The 20527-nt window shown below is 39.6% G+C and overlaps 1 protein-coding gene across 1 annotated transcript in view; it reads right to left on the minus strand.

The window, feature by feature from the left end:
• Positions 1 to 14874: 14874 nt before the first annotated feature.
• Positions 14875 to 20527, minus strand: part of LOC118585118 — a 42026-nt gene continuing 36373 nt past the window's right edge. The window contains exons 19-22 of the mRNA XM_036189271.1: positions 19155 to 19367; positions 16925 to 17027; positions 16462 to 16655; positions 14875 to 15455 (exon numbers count right to left, since the gene is read on the minus strand). Coding sequence (XP_036045164.1) covers positions 15249 to 15455; positions 16462 to 16655; positions 16925 to 17027; positions 19155 to 19367 — 717 coding nt within the window. The 3' untranslated portion in view covers positions 14875 to 15248. The remainder of the gene's footprint in view (positions 15456 to 16461; positions 16656 to 16924; positions 17028 to 19154; positions 19368 to 20527) is intronic.

The raw sequence follows: 20527 nt of genomic DNA on the forward strand, positions 1-20527 counted from the left end.
AGAGAAAATATGGGCATTGAAGAAACTGCATATGGAGTTAACTTTCATTGTGGCAAAAGTTAGCCACTGGACAACAAAGTATCCTCAAATTGACTGCTGACAAACAGGACAGACAGGACATGAAACATAGGACTACTGATTCTTGCCAAAACAAGTGTGGTTGTGGCTTTAACAAAAGGCATCTTCTGAGGCCAGGACAATATGGTACCATCCCTGAAGTGGCCTTTGCAATCTGGAAGAGGTACAGTGCCCTTTTCTTCGAAAGCAGCTGAACAGGCAGTGGACTGATGGCTTCTGATGTGCAGTGGAACAGCATCTGAAACAGTTATTCTTGAAAGAGTAATAAGCTCACACCTCTCAATAGTAGACTGGCATTTAATAGAGGGATGTGGAGAATAACGGGATGCTGAGATGAGGCCACACACACAGAGCCAAGAAGAATGGACAGCTGAATTCAAAAGCCATCAACAATTTCCAGATTTTAAAATCCTGAATCATGACATGACACTAGTGGAATTCAGGTGTTTTTGGTACATGGACTGATCTCACCAAATGTGAGGTACAACTGTTGACCTTGTGTACATCCTAGTTCACAAATGAGTCTGTCAGATATGCTAAGCCTATAGGCTGAAGATGATACCCCAACCCTGTGGAGAAACCTTGGGTGACTGTCCAGGCAACTGGCTATTTCTGTCAACTCACATTTTTTTGGAAGCTGCTTACATGCACTTCCTGTTTTTATTTTTGTTAGGTAATATGATTTCCTTCTTGGGTCTCTGAGGGAGTTGAAGATTAGTTAGTTATAGTTGAGGATTAGATGGTAATAGTTATAGTCTTCCTGGTTAAGAATTTCAGAAAAGAAACTCACTAAAGAAGCGTAAGTTTATAAACTTGAAAGACATTTTATGATAGTTCTGTTAGTAATATAAGTTAGGATAGAAAGTGAATCAGGTACATTTTGGACTTACCAAAATAGGGTAGATAATGGAATTATTTTCTCTGAATTTGTCAAATGCAAATGGACTAGACATTTTTAGGTATTTATTGCTTGTATGTATTATATATAGTTATTGTACTTTTTGTATGTAGTTTTTCTTATATTAGTTATAACTTTTTTTTTCCTTTTTTCTTTTTATTAAAATAGAAATGTAGCTGGAGATCTTCTCTCCAGGTGCCACCAAGCCCCCACGGTCCCTTAACCCACGTATAAAATAATCACTCAGACGCTTATATTACTTATAAACTGTATGGCAGTGGCAGGCTTTTGTTATCTACTTCTTCTATCTTAAATTAACCCATTTCTATTAATCTACACTTTGCCATGTGGCTTGTGGCTTACTGGTGTCTTTACATGTTGCTTGTCATGGCAGCAGCTGGCAGTGTGTCTCTCCCCGCCTACCCTATCCTTCCTGCCTGGCTACCGGCCAATTAGCACTTCATTTATTTTAACCAATCAGAGCAACACATTTTACATACAGAACATCCCACAGCACTTCCCCTTTTCTTTGAGGTTGAAGACTAGCAGTTATAGTTACAACTTTATATATATATAAATATAAAATCTTAAATAGAGTATATTAAGTATTAGACTCAGGTTCTTTAGGATAGGATACCTTTTGGAATGACCTTTGTTACATGCCACCTACCCATGCTCTAGACTTCTCTGGATTTTAATATGTGTTTTTTGCTTGATATTTTTTTGCATTTATTCTAATTCCAACTTATCTAGGTCATTATCTCTCATTACTCCTGGACAATATTTGATAACCATTTCTTTGTATATAGTCTTGTATTAGGTTAGAACCTTCTTATTTAGACAAAAGGGGGAGATGTAGTGGGTAGCCATCACAGCCTTGGCCTGGAAGTTCCAACACACAAGGCAAGGCTGAGGGAGGATGCTGAAGACCCAGGATCGAGTGGAGAGGCCTCTCTTGGTTCTGGGACCCTGGATGCTGGAGGTAGACCGAGCAGAGTTCTCCAGAGAATACCACTGGACTGTGCCATACCTTTCCCAGACCCTGCAACCTATCCCTTCATTTGTAAGTTACCCCACAAAATAAACCTCCCCTTTTAACTATGTGGAGTTGGGCCTTTAACTCTGCATTTGGCTCTGTGTTTCTTATTTAATAAGACTGTTACATCTACAGAGTCACACATTCCCTACTGTGCCTGGTCTCCAGTAAATGTAGGAAGGACTAATGGACTTATGAAACTCACTTATCAAGACTGTCTCCTGATCTTCACCCAACTCCTACATCTCAACATAACTTATTACATTCAGGTCATTGACTGAGCCCCCTCCTTCCTCAGCCCATTCCAGGTAATGTATGGTTCTTTTATTTTGGGAAATTTACCTCTTCTGGAACAAGTCCCATTCCATGAACACATACCTTTTGCATTATCTTAAGACACCTTCTTTGGCAAATCATGTCCTCCCTCAGTACTCTACAGATCCCATTTCCCAAACCATTTTCTCAAGAGATGAAGTATTCAAAAGGCTCTCACTCATAGGCCCTTGGCCCACATGGGATGGGTCCATGTTTGGTCATCCTTACTGTACCAAAAGCAGCTGAGATTCTGGGAGTTGGAACATGGATTCACCCATCACAACTCAAATGAGCTCTGGACCCCTGGCCTGATAAGAAATTCTGTGGGCTGATGTGACCACCTAACACTTAAGCTCTCCTGCCTAGTGCCCATCTCTGAGGATGAGCTCTTTTCTCCCACCCTTACTCATACTTCTGAAAATCATGACTTCTCCTGTCTCTTCTTCCAAGAGACAGTCAGTACAACAGATGTTTCTGGTGGAATTTCTTCAGGTCTCCTGCAGTCTTGAACTCCTCCTTTGGACAAGTATTAGAGACTTTTCTTCTCCTCAGGTCCCCTGCAGTCTTGAACTCCTGCTTTAGACAAGTATTAGAGACTTTTCTTACCCCTAATTCAATATCCCTTCAGAGCTGGAAGTTACCAGAGGACAATTGTCACCCTAATCAACAAACGGCTGAGATGGTAGGTCACAAAGTAGACTCCAAAACTGGCAGTGCTGCTTACCATGTTCTAAGAGGATGTCTGGGTCCAAACCAGATTCTTACAGGCAAAAAGAAGGGTTGTAACTGTGTAAAGAGAAACCTAAACTAGGCATTTCTCAGAATTCTCCAAGGCAGTGGTGTTCAATCTTCCTAATGCTATGACCCTTTAATACAGTTCCTCTTGTTGTGGTGACCCCCCCAAAAATTAGTTTTGTTGCTACTTCATAACTGGAATTTTGCTACTGTTCTGAATCTTAATGTAAATATCTGTCTGATATGGAGATTGTCTTAGGTTACCCCTGTGAAGGGTGGTTTGACCCCCAAAATGGTTGTGACCCACAGGTTGAGAACCATGGCTATAAAGCAAGTTTCTGTTTGTGAGGAAAGCAACTACTTCCCTTCTCCATCCCCAACAGCAATGTGTATCTGGTTCCTGATTAACCTGTTTAGCAGGTATGAGTTCAAAACCCCATGCTGACTCCCCAGCTCTTCTGACCTCCACCCACCTCCCATGGCTACCTGTCCAGATAAAACTAACAAGACATTCTTCCCCAAGCTGCTGTTCTCTAATCTCTGAGGAAGCTTGGCAGTTTGCCCTAAAACCTCCTCCTTCTATGCATGGAGTGGTCTAGTTTGGTGGTTTCACTATACCTTGCTTACATTTGCAAACTTGGGTTTGGATTCTCAGAACCCATGTAAAGCAGAGAGATGGTAAGCAGAGTCTAAAATCCCTGGAAGTTCAAAGATCAGCTACCTGGTACATGCAACAGCAAAACAACAACCCATTTAATCAAAGTGAAAGACAGACTGGAACCCATGGTTTTCCTCTAACTTCCAAAATTTCACCATAGCACACAAGCACCCACCCTGTCATAGGAACACACACACCACTAACCCCACAAACACACACACACGTGAGTGCACGCGTGCGTGCACACACGCACACGCACACACACACACACACACACACTCCTCCCACACACTTACCCCACATGCACACATGCACGCACACCCACACTCACATGCACAGATATGATGATAAGTATGACTAACACTTGAAACCAAGAAACAGCAGGAAAAGAACTGAACACAGATTGCTTTGCTTTTTAATGCCATAGAAATAGATTATTATAATTGTGACAAGCTGGTACAATGGCAATACAGAGGCAGACCACCTCATTTTGTCTCTAGCAATCAGCAAATGCAAGGCTTTAAGGCAAAGCAAACTCACAAATAAAGGACATGGGATGGAGACGCTGAGCTGTTCAAAGTTGTGTGTCTGTGTGCAGCAGGATACAGAAGCTCACAGTCAAGAGAAAGCTTCCAAGGGTGGAAATTACTTGACTTTCATTCTTCTATAACAGTCTTGACAACTATGTCACTGAAAAGATTCTTAACATGTCGAGTTGACACAAAAGAAAATAATGTCTTTTGTGATTCATCATCTTTATAAATTTTGTGGTGGGTGGATTTAAAGATCATTGCAGCAACATCACAGGGTGCCATCTATTGTGAAGTAAGGTAGGAATTAGCATTTCAATTCCTCATTGAGAGGCCTGAAATAGAATAAAATGAGAGGCGTGGCACATACCTTCTGTCTCCTATAGGCTGACTCAAGCTGTTTCTAGTAACGTTAGACTTTTATCCTGCCATGAATGCTCTCATTCCATGTGACTGCATTTTTAATGTTTGCCATTTTTAAATGCTTAAATGAATATGAATAATAAGTTCATGAGAAATGTAAAATTCAAACAATAGCTGATTTAATGTTAGCGGTCCTCTTCTTCCCTACCTCGGTTATCTTCACTCCTGTGGTAGTCATGAATGCTAACTTATTTTGTATTTTACTATACATTGATAATGAGATATTAAAATCCTCCTTATTTTCTTAGCTCAGTGTGGCACTCACAAACTGTGCGTATCATTTTTCAGTTATAGTAAATTCTGAAGACTTTCTTAAATCAGTACAAACAGTGGTTTCCTTTAACTTGGGTAGATAAAGAATATGCTTTTCCATTTATGTGCATCTCCAAGAGCCAACAAAAGAGCACTAAAGTTGTTCCAGAATTTTGACAAGACGATCATCCTGTGACACATCTGTACTGGTTGATTTTGTGCCAACTTGATGCAAGCTAGAGTCATCAGAGAAAGGAGCCTCAGCTGAGGAAATGGCTCCATGAGGTCCAGCTGTGAGGCACTTTCTCATTAGTGGTCAATGGGGGAGGGCCCACCATGGTGGGTGCTGCCATCCTGTAGCTGATGGGCCTTATAGTGATATTTTATTTGTATTGAAATGTGATTTTATTTGTATGTCAATAAAGTTGCCTTGAGGTCAGAGCAAGCCAGAGCAGAAGCCGAGCAGTAGTGGGGCACGCCCTTAATCCCAGCAATTGGGAGGCAGAGCTAGGCGGATCTCTGTGTGTTCAAGGACACAGCCAGCATAGCAGACACACGCCTTTAATTTCAATACCAACCATAGAAGACCTGGAGGTCTGTACAAACAGGCAGTGACGAGGAGGTCATGTGGCTGGGTTACAACCAATGAGGGAGGAGAACAGAAAGTCTTTAAATAGACAGGACGCACAGAAGTAGGTCTCTTGCGGAGAGGAGGAACCGCAGAAGCAGTGAAGGGTAAGGTTTTCTGCTTTGGCTCTGACCTCGTGGGTGGTTTTTAACTCTGCAACTGGCTCTGTGTTTCTTATTTAACAAGCAGGATACATCTACATTTGGCGCCCAACGTGGCAAGAATTCATTAAAAAACCGCTTGCCTTGGCAGTGGGTCCGGCTTCCCGCCTGGGCGGGCCTGCCTCCCTAGCTCCGGCTTAGCCCTGGTCTAACCCAGGCCTAGCTCAGCTTAGGACTCAGGCGCCGCAGCTGGAGTTACTTGCTTAAAAAGCCGGTGCTACAAACAACTCAGGCCTGCGGGAGCTACCGCTAATTGCAGTAGCTACACGCAACTGCAGATAGGCTGCTTTTGGCTGAAACGCCAGCGCACGTGGTCGGTCGGAGCTTAAGGAAGCCAGAGCCCAGGCTCGACTCCGCTCAGACCGGAACATTGAAGCGGCTGGATTCAAGATTTTAGCCAGAACGTGGCTACGCTTTCTCTTTCTCTCTTTCTCTCTTTCTCTCTGGATTCCCACCTCCGACGCTAGGTAGCTGTTTGGAAATTCCCTCGGATTTCTACTGTTCTGCGCAGAATTGGTAAGTCATTTATATCAGATATTTTAAAGGAAACTATTTAAAAGAGATTTTTTTCCACATTAAAAAAAAAATGGGTTTTATGTGTACATTGGAAGAAAATTGGGCTTTGTTTGAAATTTTAGGCAGTATGGTAATGGAACAACTATATGAGAAGATTAATGTTGATCGAATTATGTACATTATTATTCTTCTTATCCTTATTTTACAATTTAAAAAGACAGTCAATTTAAGTGCCAGGATAAAAATTTTAGAAAAACTTGTTAAACCTGTTAAAATGAATTATAGAGAAATTCAGATTCAGACAGAAGAAATTAACAGTGAAGTTGTTTCAGGATTGGATTATAAGGTTACAGAAAGAAAGCCTGTTTTCACACAATCACCCTTAATTTATCCGGTAACCATACAACAGCAGCCTGGTCAAATGACTACACAAAATATTTGGACTCCAGTTGAAATGTTAGACTTACGAAGGTTTAAGGAGGCAATAGTATCTTATGGCATGCATTCTCCATATGTAAAACAAATGTTAAACTCCTGGTCGACTTATAATAGAATTATACCACAGGACTGGCGGGAGCTGGCACAGGCGGTTCTAGAACCTGGACAGCAGCTCCAGTGGCAAATGTGGTTCAAACAGGAAGCTAAAACCATAGCAAAACAATGTAGTGATAGAGGTATACAAATCTTCCAGGATCAGCTTGTTGGAGAAGGCCAATATGCTGCAGTACAAACACAATGTTTATATGATATGCAAACACTAATTCTATGTCGAATGGCAGCCATGAATGCATGGGACAGAGTTGAGGAACCAGGGAAGAAAACTGAGTCATTTACAAAGGTTATACAGGGCCCAAAAGAATCTTTCACAGATTTCTTACAAAGATTGACTTCAGCAGTAAAGAGAATGGTCCCAAATTCAGAAGCTAGCCAGATAATAATTGAATCTTTGGCTTTTGAGAATGCAAATGAAGCATGCAAGAGAATAATCAGGCCGTTAAAGGCGAGATCTGCACCCCTGGAAGATTGGATTAGAGACACGGTTAATGTTGAGGCTCATGATCATGATAATATGTGGGTAGGAGAAGCAATTTCAAGAGGTTTGAGGAATGTTAGATGTTTTGGATGTGGAAAGCAAGGACATTTGAAAAGGGACTGTAAACAGGGCACTTCTAGAAACAATGTTTCTTCAAGGAACAATGGCAACAGAATGCCCCTTCCTTCAGGAGTATGTAGAAGGTGTGGTAAGGGAAGACATTGGACCAATGAATGTAGATCAACAAGGGACAGACAAGGTAATACTTTGCCTCAGTCTTTGGGAAACTCCCAGAGGGGCCTCAGGCAGGCCCCTACAGTGAATCCAGTTCAGACTTTTCCTGCAATCGTAGAGGAGGCCCCTACTCAGACCAGTTAAATGACCAAATGCCTATTGGAATAAACCAGGCTACTCAGAGTAATGGAACAACTGAGACAGAGAGAACAGAAAATTCAGGAGAGACCATAAAGAAAATTTTTTGGCAAACTTCTATAAATGAACAAAGACCACAATTAACAATAAAAATAAATGGTGTTTTGTTGTCTGGTCTGGTAGACACAGGTGCTGATGTTACCATAATTGCACCAGAATTTTGGCATCCATCTTGGCCTCTTCAGGAGGTAAATGTTCAACTGTTAGGAATTGGAACATTATCTCAAGTGAAACAGAGTGCAAGATGGCTCGAATGTATAGGCCCAGAAGGACAGAGAGGCAGATTAAAACCATATGTGGCTAACATAGCCATGAACCTGTGGGGTCGAGACCTGTTACAACAATGGAATACTCAGATTAACATCCCTCCAACCTCAGAAATAAATAATAAACTAGCACATGTTTCTGAGAGAAATATTAGAAGGTATTATTCTAATGAGTGGTCACCAGCCATCCATATTATACAAGAACAGGGCAGAAAAACTGATGATCTTCCAAAGGCACCAACAGCTCTACCTTTAAAATGGTTAACTGACAAGCCTGTTTGGGTTCATCAATGGCCTTTAACAACAGAGAAACTCCAGGCTTTAGAAGAGCTGGTAGAAGAACAGTTAAATGCTCAGCATATTGAAGAATCTACTAGCCCATGGAATTCTCCTGTATTTGTTATTAAAAAGAAATCTGGTAAATGGAGAATGGTAACAGACCTTAGAGCGATTAACAAAGTAATTCAGCCAATGGGCTCTCTACAATCTGGAATTCCTTTGCCTACTCTGTTACCTAAAGGATGGCCTCTCATAGTTATTGATTTAAAAGACTGTTTCTTTTCAATACCCCTACAAGAAAAAGACAGAGAAAGATTTGCTTTCACAGTGCCTACTTACAATAATTCTCAACCGGTTAGAAGATTTCAATGGAGAGTCCTCCCACAGGGAATGTTGAATAGTCCAACCCTGTGCCAATATTTTGTACAACAGCCCTTAGAAGTGATACGTAAAAAATTTCCTAAATCTATAATTTATCATTATATGGATGATATTTTACTAGCTGACTCAAGTGCAGATACTTTAGAAAGAATGTTTGAAGAAGTAAAGAAAATATTGCCTGGCTGGGGATTACAAATTGCTCCTGAAAAGATACAAAGAGGAGATTCTATTAATTATTTAGGATATAAAATAGAGCTACAAAAAATTAGACCTCAAAAGGTACAAATTAGGAGAGATCGCCTACAGACTCTTAATGACTTTCAAAGATTATTTGGGGACATTTCTCATCTACGAACTATTGTTGGGGTAAAAAATGATGAACTGAATAATTTGTTCAAAACCTTAGAAGGTGACAAGGACTTAAATAGTCCAAGAGAATTATCACCTGAAGCTGAGAAAGAATTGGCCTTGGTAGAAAAAAAAGTACATGAAGGACATGTAGATCGTATTGATCCAAAGCTGGATTGCATTTTGGTTATTTTACCTTCTAGGCATTCTCCTACAGGAATATTAATGCAGAGAGAAGATATTATATTAGAATGGATATTTTTACCAAATAAACCAAATAAAAAATTAAAAACTTATGTGGAAAAAATCTCTGACTTAATTTTGAAAGGAAAATTGAGACTTCGTCAATTAGCAGGAATAGACCCAGCAGAAATTGTTGTACCTTTAACTAAAGAGGACATTGAAAAATTATGGGCAGAAAGTGAACCTTGGCAAAGAGCTTGCAGTAATTTTTTGGGAGAAATTAACAGCAAATATCCTAAAAGCAATAGAATTGATCTTATAAAGAGAGCTGATTGGATCTTGCCTCGAATTGTACGTGAAAAACCCATATCTGGAGTTCGGACATTTTATACAGATGCCAACAAGCAAGGAAAGGCAGGTTACAAATCAGAAAATTTAAGTAAAGTGGTTCAAAGTCCTTATAATTCAGTTCAAAAATCAGAATTGTATGCTATTCTCTTGGTATTAATGGATTTTTCAGAACCTCTCAATATAGTTACTGACTCTCAGTATGCTGAAAGAGTGGTATTACATATTGAGACTGCAGAATTTATCCCTGATGCTTCAGAATTAACTTCACTATTTATTCAATTACAAGATACAATCAGGGAAAGGAGTCATCCTTTATATATAACTCACATCCGATCCCATACTGGTCTGCCAGGCCCTCTAGCACAAGGTAATGATGAGATTGATAAATTATTGATAGGAAATGTGCTGGAGGCCTCAGAATTTCATAAGAAACATCATGTCAATAGTAAAGGTTTAAAAAAGGATTTTTCCATAACCTGGCAACAAGCCAAGGAAATTGTAAAGAAATGTCCTACTTGTTCCTTCTACAATCAGACACCATTACCAGCAGGATGTAACCCAAAGGGTACTCAGAGGAATGAAATCTGGCAGATGGATGTGTTTCACTTTGCAGAATTTGGAAAATTGAAATATGTACACCATACTATTGATACTTATTCAGGATTTCAATGGGCAACTGCTTTGAGTTCTGAAAAAGCTGATTCTGTAATCACTCATTTGCTAGAAGTTATGGCCATCATGGGTATACCTGCACAAATTAAAACTGACAATGCTCCAGCATATGTCTCTATTAAAATGAAACAGTTTTTTGCTTATTATAATATAAAGCATATTACAGGTATACCACATAATCCTACAGGCCAAGCAGTTATAGAAAGATCCAACAGAACTCTAAAGGACATGATAAATAAACAAAAAGGGGTAACAAAAACCCCCAGAAATAGACTGCACAATGCTCTACTAACTTTGAATTTTCTCAATGCTAATGAGAAAGGAACAACAGCTGCAGAGAGACATTGGTTAATAGAAAAAACAACAGAATTAAATCAGCCTATATACTTCAAGGATGTGCTGACCTCAGAATGGAAACCAGGGCATGTGTTACGTTGGGGACGAGGTTTTGCTTTTGTTTCTGCAGGAGAAGATAAGCTGTGGGTACCATCAAAACTGATAAAGGTTCGATTTGAACAAGAGAGACCTCTTAATTAGAAGAGGTGATAGTTCATCAACCAACATGACCATCCAGTTTAAACTCACTTATACCATTAATACATGCCTTTTCATTTAATCAGATGTAACTTGCCAAAAGGGGACCTCCCCAAAATTAGTCTTGGGGAAGGGTTTTTTTTTTTTGTCTTTTAGGAGAATGAAGGCTAAGGAATCTGAAGAACACTGGACAAATGAGACAACTGGAAAAAAAGGACAAATCATCTGTCCCAGGAAAAAGAGTAAAATGGCCTATTGGTATATCATCTACAAAATTTCATAAATCTTTCTAAATGTTTGTTTCTGCTCTTCTCTAAAAAATTAATACTCTTAGTCTTCTTGTAGTCCCAGTTCAATTAAAGCTCCAAGCTGATTTTGGAGTTGGAGAATGGCTCTCTCCTCCTTTAAACTCAAGCATGTTGTTAAAAAGAAAATGAAAACTCCCTGTATCATACCAGAAGAAAGAGCCATCTTCTGACATGGGACAGGAGAAAAACCAAATTAATTAAGGGACTATTCTATTACTAATCTCAATTCTTTGACTCTATTCTGATTCTTTAAACTTTTCTTAAAGTATGAATTTTATATCAGAATTCACAAGATATATATATATATTTTAAACTTTGTTGAGATAATAATGGTCATATGAGTACTAATTAATTTAGAGAAAAGGCTTCGATTAGCTGCCTATACATGTCTTTGTGTTCGAGTCTCTTCAGTTTTCTGCAGGAAATCACGGCCAGGCCTAACATCAAATGAAATCTCCAGGAAGAAGATGGGGCCCCACAACGACAATTCCACGTGGAAAATAATATCACTAAGCTGACAAACATCATCTACAGATCAGCTTTGGACTACAAAGTGCTTAGAGCAATTCTGAGATGGCTAGCTGAGATGATCCAGTTTCAAAGACTGCTTGAACAAGGACCTGAGATAAACCCTGAACTTTGGCATTATGGATAACAAAGAATATAGTTATCTTTCCTAGAATTTGTCAATTAACCCAAAATTTTTCTTTTCAGAATAAAGATAACTTCGCCCATACCCAGCAGGAAGCAATTTTAAGAATTCGACGCCCACATTCCCAAAGGGGTGGTGTGGGGTGGGTGGTTTTTTGGTCTTTTTATGGGTATTGGGTCTGGGATAGTTTTCATTGTTTAGGAGGGTTGGTTACAAGTTGTTGTTAAGGGTTAGGTAAAGGGCTAGGCAAAAGGTGCTTGTTAAAAAAAAAAAAAAAAAAAAAAAAGACAATTACTAGTTTTAAATATTTTACATTCAATTGGATTGTTTTATATTGTATACAAATTATTATTATTGAGATTGAGATTGTTAGAATATACCATATACGTATTTCTAATCTTGTTCAAGATATTGTATTTATACCATTCATTTAACAATGTAATTGTAATTTGCTAATCCTTGAATGTTAGTATTACCAACTATTAGGATATATAGAAATGAAAATTAGTGGTTAGACATTACAATTGAACTTGTAGTCATATTAGGTGTGTTGTCAAGATCAAACAGATATATTTTAGATAGACAGGTCATCTTCAAACCCTTCAGAGATCTACAGAATATGGCATTTAAAATGTTTTAATAACTTAAGAATTTTTCTTTTTTGCTATGACTATGAGACATGACGGCTCCTGGCAGTACCAATCTACTTCAGAGAAAATATGGGCATTGAAGAAACTGCATATGGAGCTAACTTTCATTGTTGCAAAAGTCAGCCACTGGACAACGAAGTATCCTTGAATCAACTGCTGACAAACAGGACAGACAGGACATGAAACCAAGGACTACCAATTCTTGCCAAAACAAGTGTGGTTGTGGCTTTAACAAAAGGCATCTTCTGAGGCCAGGACAATATGGCACCATCCCTGAAGTGAGTGACCTTTACAATCTGTAAAAGGTACCGTGCCCTTTTCTTCGAAGGCAGCTGAACAGGGAGTGGGCCAATGGCTTCTTATATGCAATGGAACAGCAGATGAAACAGTTATTCTTGAGGAATAACTAAGCTCACCTCTCTCAATAGTAGAATGGCGTTTAATAGAGAGATGTGGAGAAGAACAGGATGCCAAGATGAAGCCACATATACACAGCCAAGAAAAATGGACAGCTGAATTGAAAAGACATCAATAATTTCCAGAATTTAAAATCCTGAATCATGACATGACACTAATGGAATTCAGGTGTTTCTGGTACATGGACTGCTCTCACCAAATGTGAGGTCAAACTGTTGACCTTGTATACATCTTAGTTCACAAAAGAGTCTGTCAGAAACGCTAAGCCTGTAGGCTGAAGATGATGCCCCAACACTGTGGAGAAACCTCAGGTGACTGTCCAGGCAGCTGGCTGTTTCTGTAAACTCACATTTTTTTTTTTGAAGCTGCTTGCATGCACTTCTTGTTTTTATTTTTTATTAGGTAGTATTATTTCCTTCTTGGGTCTCTGAGGGAGTTGAAGATCAGTTAGTTATAGTTATAATTATCTTTGTTAAGGATTTCAGAAAAACTCACTAAGAGCTGTAAGTGTATAAATTTGAAAGACAGTTCCGTTAGCTATATAAGTTAGGATAAAAAGTGAATCAGGTACATTCTGGACTTACCAAAATAGGATAGATAATGGAATTATTTTCTCTGAATTTGTCAATTACAAATGGACTAGACATTGTTTAGGTATTTATTGTTTGTATATATGGTATATATAGTTATTGTACTTTTGTATATAGTTTTTCTTATATTAGTTATAACTTTTTCCTTTTTTTCTTTTTATTAAAATAGAAAAGGGGAAATATAGTGATATTTTATTTGTATTGAAATGTGATTTTATTTGTATGTCAATAAAGTTGCCTTGAGGTCAGAGCAAGCCAGAGCAGAAGCCGAGCAGTAGTGGGGCACGCCCTTAATCCCAGCAATTGGGAGGCAGAGCTAGGCGGATCTCTGTGTGTTCAAGGACACAGCCAGCATAGCAGACACACGCCTTTAATTTCAATACCAACCATAGAAGACCTGGAGGTCTGTACAAACAGGCAGTGACGAGGAGGTCATGTGGCTGGGTTACAACCAATGAGGGAGGAGAACAGAAAGTCTTTAAATAGACAGGACGCACAGAAGTAGGTCTCTTGCGGAGAGGAGGAACCGCAGAAGCAGTGAAGGGTAAGGTTTTCTGCTTTGGCTCTGACCTCGTGGGTGGTTTTTAACTCTGCAACTGGCTCTGTGTTTCTTATTTAACAAGCAGGATACATCTACAGGGCCTGGGTTCTATAAGAAAGCAAGCTGAGCAAGCCATGAGAAGCAAGCCAGTAAGCAGCATCTCTTCATGGTTTCTGCATCAGCCCTGCCTCCAGGTCCCTGCCCTGTTTGACTTAGTGTCCTAACTTCCTTCAATGATCAACAGTAATCTAGAAGTATAAACCAATTAACCCCTTTCTTCCCAGCTTGCTTTTTGGCCATGGTGTTTCTTTGCAGCAACAGAAGTCCTAACTAAGAACACATCTTTCACTGCAAGTGTCGTTTTTGCTTGGAGATAGACCCATGAGAGAAATTCCTGAATATGGATTTTATAGGTCAGAAGTCTATGCATATTAAATTTTGATGTATAATTCCAACATGTCCCTTCTTATCACCAAACATGAGAGACTGTCAACTCTGTAAAGTCCTACTCAACTAATGTGCCAACATGCTTTTCTTGTTCATTATACAAGTAAAACATAAACCTCTTAATTTAATTTTGTATGATTTTATTCCATCAAAACATACTTTTCCCTCATATTTATGCCTATTAAAATATGGTTGGCAGTCTCACAAAAAGTTTATGATAATGCACAGGATTGAAATAGGCATTGCAAACATTTACTTTTTTACCTTTTAAATTTTTGATATTATAATATTAATTATATAAATTACATTAGAAATTAATTAATATATTCATTAGAAGTTACATTTCTTGCTTTGCTTTCTTCCCTTCAATCCCTCCCAATATACCCTTCCTTGCTCTCTTTGAAATTCATGGCCTCTTTTTTCATTAATTGTTATTGCATGCATATATGTGTTTCTAAATGTAAGCTGTTCAGTCTGTATAATGTTACTTGTATGTATATTTTCAGTGTTGACCATTTGATATTGGATAACCAATTGGTGTGCTTTTCTCTAGAGAAGACTATTTCTCTTTCTCTTAGCATTCTGTAGTTTTCTGTTGTTCTTTGCATAAGGCAGAGGGCTTTTTCTTGTATACTTAACAAGTTTATTGTATTTGTTCAGCTCCTGATTGGGCAGTTATGTTGGTGAGAATTTATGGGTGGACCATTTGCCTTTGTGCCTTGACTACATCTTTTTCATGAATGATTTATATTTATCAAATGAAATTTTAGTTGATTTTTTTGGTGGGGAAGTTGTCGGCCTCTGACATTCTTTGGGAAGTCTTTAATTTGAAATGGCTGTTGAATGAATCCATGATGACACACACATGAAAAAAGTGTGTTTAACATTATTGCTAACACATAAGAGGCCTTTATACTATACTTCACAAGAATCCTTAGCCTATCATATAGGAGTTGAGAAGCTGCATCCCTACATTACACAGTACAGGAAGTGCTTCAGTTAACATATTGCCAGCAATATCAAGGATATTCTGAACGGAGCTATGTTTAATGTCTTCAATCGTTTCTTCTCTTAGCTTTATTTCTCTTCTTAAATCATCATATTTCTCCTCAACTCCATCAAGAATTAGTTCTTTTAGTGCCTATGAAAAGAGAGAGCCCATTTAAAAAATATCACTACTAATATTTCATAATTAACAATGTCAGCAGCTGAGCATATGTGTACATTATTCCTCCAACTATAAAAGAAAAAAACAGTATTTGACAAGTTTGTCCAAAACCTCACACTTTTGACCTGAGGAGTGAGAGTAGCTATGGCAGATACTTGTTTGCAAGTCTCTCCCTGGTATGAAGGGGACCTGGGGACAGGACAGCCCCGGGAACTATGGAGTAAAGCACAGTGCCACTTGGCAGGGCTGCAGCTTTGACTCCTTCAGTCTCAGTTTTAGTGAGCTAAGCCAAGCCCATCTGTGTAACAAATGATGGTAACTCCCTGCTGTCCTGAGAGCGGGGCTGTCACACTCTGGGTTGAGAAAGACTGCACTTTTCTCCAGTTGTGTGGAATGCACCAGCCAGAGCTGGAAACACACTGCAGGATTCAGATCTCCAGGTTCATCTCCTGACTAATCTGATCATTTCAAACTGATATCCTGGACAGTTGTGCTAAGGATTCTTAGGATAGACAGGTTAAGGTATTTTCAGTTGGAGTAAAATAAGACTATTCTAAAACATACACGAGCAGCCCCTGTGGGTTGTTTTCACTCCAACACTCTTAAGATTACTAACGCCACAGAAGGTGGTGTGTCTGATCATTTCAAACTGATATCCTGGGCAGTTGTGCTAAAAATTCTTAGGAAAGGTAGGCTGAGGTATTTTCATTTTGAATGAAACCACCCTAAAATACACAAGAGCAGTCCCTGTGGATATTTTTTTTCTTCACTCCAACACTCTTTAGGTTGCTAATGCTACAGAAAGTGATGTGTTTCTAGAATTAAGGGCTTGGCTAGGATCTAGGCAGATCTGAGGTTTTCATGATCACATACATGTCTTTGGGGGTTCTCTCTGGGATCATGATTTCCTGACAATGCCACACTTTTCCTTCCTGGGGAGCCAGGGTCTAGCAGGTACTTTCAACACATATGTCCTCACCTTCAGCTTGTGATCCAGTACCCTCTCCTGCTCTCTCAGAAGGGTCTCCCTTTCCCTCTCCATCTTCTTCTGCATCTGGCCCATGTTTTCTGAAAAGGTTCTCCTTTCAGCCTCCATCATCTGCTCTTGCTCCTTCTGTTGCTGCCTTGTTAGCTCCAGTTCCTTCTCAGCCGCCTCCTTCTTGGCCTGCTCAGCTGTCCACAAGGGTTTTCGAGAGGGAAGAAAGGACATTCAGAAGTGAGCTACCCTCCTGATCTCAGAGAACAAACTGATTTCCCCACAGAAACTCTGTGTCTTCCCATCAGTAGTCACTGATTCCATATGTGATGGAAATGTACTGACAAGCTAGCCAGGTGACACCAGTCCCAGTTGTTGGTTTTCAGATTGGGAAGAGGATACAGGAGAGATCTCCTTGTTTGGGGAATTTATAGGAATTCTCTGAGAGCTGAGCCCTCTTCTGTACCTGCCATGGCTTTCTGTCCATCAGTGAGGGCTTTATCTGACTGCAAGATGGAGTCTTCTGTAGTGATCAGTGACTTTAGGAAGTTCTGGAACACCTCACTTGCCTGGGTACCAAAAGAGAGAAAAAGTTAAGCAGCAAGATGTATTCTTCTGATGAAAGAGTTATCATTCAATGAAATCACTAACCTGACTGCAATATTTGAATCCTGCTTTAGTTTCCATGTGAGTCCTTTAATTCTGTGGTTGTAACAAAGTCTATGATTTCTTTCCTGAGATTAAACAGCCTTCTGTAACAGCCTCCTGCTATCTCTCCAGCCTTGTTTCCTAGGAATGTCACCCACTAGCCACTCTGGGAAGCAGCCCCAGCCTGAACTCTTGTAGAATATTATTTTAAGATATATTACATTTGTTTATGTTGTGGAACATTTGTTTTAATGATGCAAACATGTGTTGCATTCTTTTATATAGCAATTGTTTAACTCTGTGAAGCTGTGTTACTTTGCCTGTCTAACATCTGATTGGTCTAATAAAGAGCTGAATGACCAATAGAAAGGCAGGAGAAAGGATAGATGGGGCTGGCAAGCAGAGAGAATATATAGAAGGAAAACAGGAGAGAGAAGAGGATCAGGGAACAGGAGAACAAGGAGAACAAGGAGAGGAGGATGCTAGGGGCCAGCCACACAGCCACACAGCCACACAGCCACACAGCCACACAGCCACCCATGGAGTAAGAGTGAAAGTAAGATATAAAGAAGTAATAAAAGTAAAAAACCCAGAGGCAAAAAGGTAGATAGGATGGTTTAGTTTTTAAAAGCTCACTAGAAACAAGCCAAGCTAAGGCTGGGCATTTATAAATAATAATAAGCCTGTGTATTTACTTGGGAGCTGGGTATCAGGCCCCCCAAAGAGCAAAGAGCCAAAAGAGTAAAAAGTGTTAAAAGGAACCCAATTACACAGTTCCACAAACACATATGAGGCAGGCAGGCTTAGGGAATAGGTTAGTAGTCTGGGACCTTATTCGGTTTAGGGTATACATCCCTCCCTGTCTTGTAATGATGCACTTGCCAGTCTAATTTCTTTACCCAGGTATACTGTGCACACATATTCCTCTCAAAAGAACACACCCTCAGACCCTCCCATTGCACCCCTGCACTGGCTACACATACACTCCTCTCTGAGTAATAGTCTAAGTATCTCTGCCCCTAAATCAATCAAGTCATGACAGGTTCTATTCGAGTCCATTGCCAGTGCACCCAGTAGAATAGACCTGGCCTCAAGCTGTTTTCAGTGCATGCACAGTCACAGTTCTGTCAGGCAAGCTTGGTCCTTCAAGTGAAAATGTATGAAGAATACCTATACTTAGCATCTCATGCCTATGCATAACTGAACCTTCATGTGATTAAAATCAGATATAGTATGTGTGGGAAAAGGTATGTGTATTAGGGAAATGGAATGTATGACTTAGTCTATCCTTCAAAGCAACTCAAACTATGACTGTAGTAACTGCCTCTGCCTTCTTTAGATCCATTCAAAGTGGCCCAGGGTGGAATTTGAGTCATTTGAATATCTTCACTTATATGGCCTCTGACAATCTGAACAGTGTCCTCCTCTCTTATCTAAATGATTGCTTCACTCTGAGTGAAGTTGTCCTGCTTCTTTTGTAAATCTGTGTGAGTTCATCTGTTCAGCATACCCCTCAACTGTACCATAGAGATACTGTTGGGAACCAATTCATTCTGTCATTTGTAATAAACTGATATTCCCATGAGAAAAATAATTCTAAGTTAATTTAGAAAACGAGGACTCAGTATGGTAGTATCCACGTCACCACCACCTACCGTCAGCTCCATTGCTACCTCCATCTCTCTAAGTTGAATAACTAGCTCCCATTTAGCAAGCATAACTCTGTTTGTCCATGTCAGCTAAGATCATAGGCCTCCTGAGAACAAAAGTTCTTTCTCTAACAACATGTATACTCTGATCAAAAAGTAACAGATTATTCAGTAAACTAATGTTCTCTTTCATTTGGATTTACGTTATAAGTCTATTCTGAGGAAATTAATGTTTGTTAGTTGTTTAGTATCATGCAGTGTTTGTGAGTATGAAGACTAGAATGGCCAAGATACAAGATAATCTGATTTTTCTCCAGAGAAGGTTCTTCGATTCCAGGAGTAGCACTTACCACTCTAGCTGTGCTCTAGCCGCCTGATGTACCTGCCCTCATTCCTCACCTTCACTCCCTTCCTGCGCACTTGCTTGTAGCCCTGCTCAACCTTCCTCCTGGCTTCTAAGTAGAGGCTGTGCCCACCAGGCACAGAGAAAGCTCCACGTGAGATGCTCTCCCTGAGGGGCTCTGCCAGCTTCTCCAGCTCAGCCTGGCAGTGACTGACAGATTCTGCTTCATTCCGTCGCATGAAATCTTCCTTCCTTTCCTCTATAGTGGCCTGCCAGATGAGTTGGGAAGACAAAACAAAGAAGCTGTTAGAAGGAAGGTGCCACTGTGATATTGCTGAATGAAGCACTGTGATGACCCCACAATGGACTGGAATAGGAGGAAGATTGGGAGACTTGCTTTAGCCTTGGTCTGGTCAACTCTGAGTGACTTCTAGAAACCTTTCTAATTTCATTGGCCTCAAGCTCAAAAGCTATGAAAGTGAGGTGAGTGGGCATGGAATCTCTGTTCTTCTTTGTGGGCTGAGATGAAGAGTATCCATGAATCAATAATGAATGTAAAGTTTAACTGGGAGGGGATACTGCTTCCTTGGAGAATGTGCTTTGGTGTGGGTGGAAATTTATGCACAGCATTTCACTTGTCAGTTCTGCATAGGTTTGTGATGGACAGAGAATTTAGGGCTTCAAAAATTCCTTTAGCAAGAGTGATGGCTATAAAGTTAAAAGAACTCAAGTTTTAATATTTATACTTTTAAGTTACACTCATGCTGTTTTTCTCACAATGGATGATGTTTGTCCATTTTAGAATGGTCATTGACAGAGTAAAAGAGAAACATTATGACAGTGTCTCTGGTCATCAGAATGATGTTGCTGCCACAAGGACACTTGGCATCTACATCCTTCATCATCTCCAAATAGGATGGATATTAAGCTTGTGACCACATCATTATACAGCACAGGACAACTTCAAGAACTAGAGTTTAACTGACCAAGAGGGTCAGTCATAACCAAAAGAGCATCAGTGTGTCAACTCTCTGAAGTATACATGAACTCATTAACTTATAGAGACACTATTTTTAAGAGTTGGTCAGCTCTGATTGACAGATATCACATATTGTCTGGAAAACTGCTAAGAAAGAAAACATTTAACATGGTTTTGTTTGTTTGTTTGTTTGTTTGTTTGTTTTTGGTTTTTGGTTTTTCAAGGCAGGGTTTCTTTGTGTAGTTTTGGTGCCTGTCCTGGATCTCACTCTGTAGACCATGCTGACCTCGAACTGACAGAGATCTGCCTCCCAAGTGCTGGGATTAAAGTCATGTGCCACCAACACCCAGCCATTATCATGTTTTTAATATTTAAACTTTGTCAAGGGTGAAACAAAAAGAAATGATGTTTATTTCACCATAGGAACCTGCCAAAATCACTTCCTGCAGT

Source organism: Onychomys torridus, chromosome 6 (genome assembly GCF_903995425.1).
Source record: "Onychomys torridus chromosome 6, mOncTor1.1, whole genome shotgun sequence".
Classification (NCBI taxonomy): domain Eukaryota; kingdom Metazoa; phylum Chordata; class Mammalia; order Rodentia; family Cricetidae; genus Onychomys; species Onychomys torridus.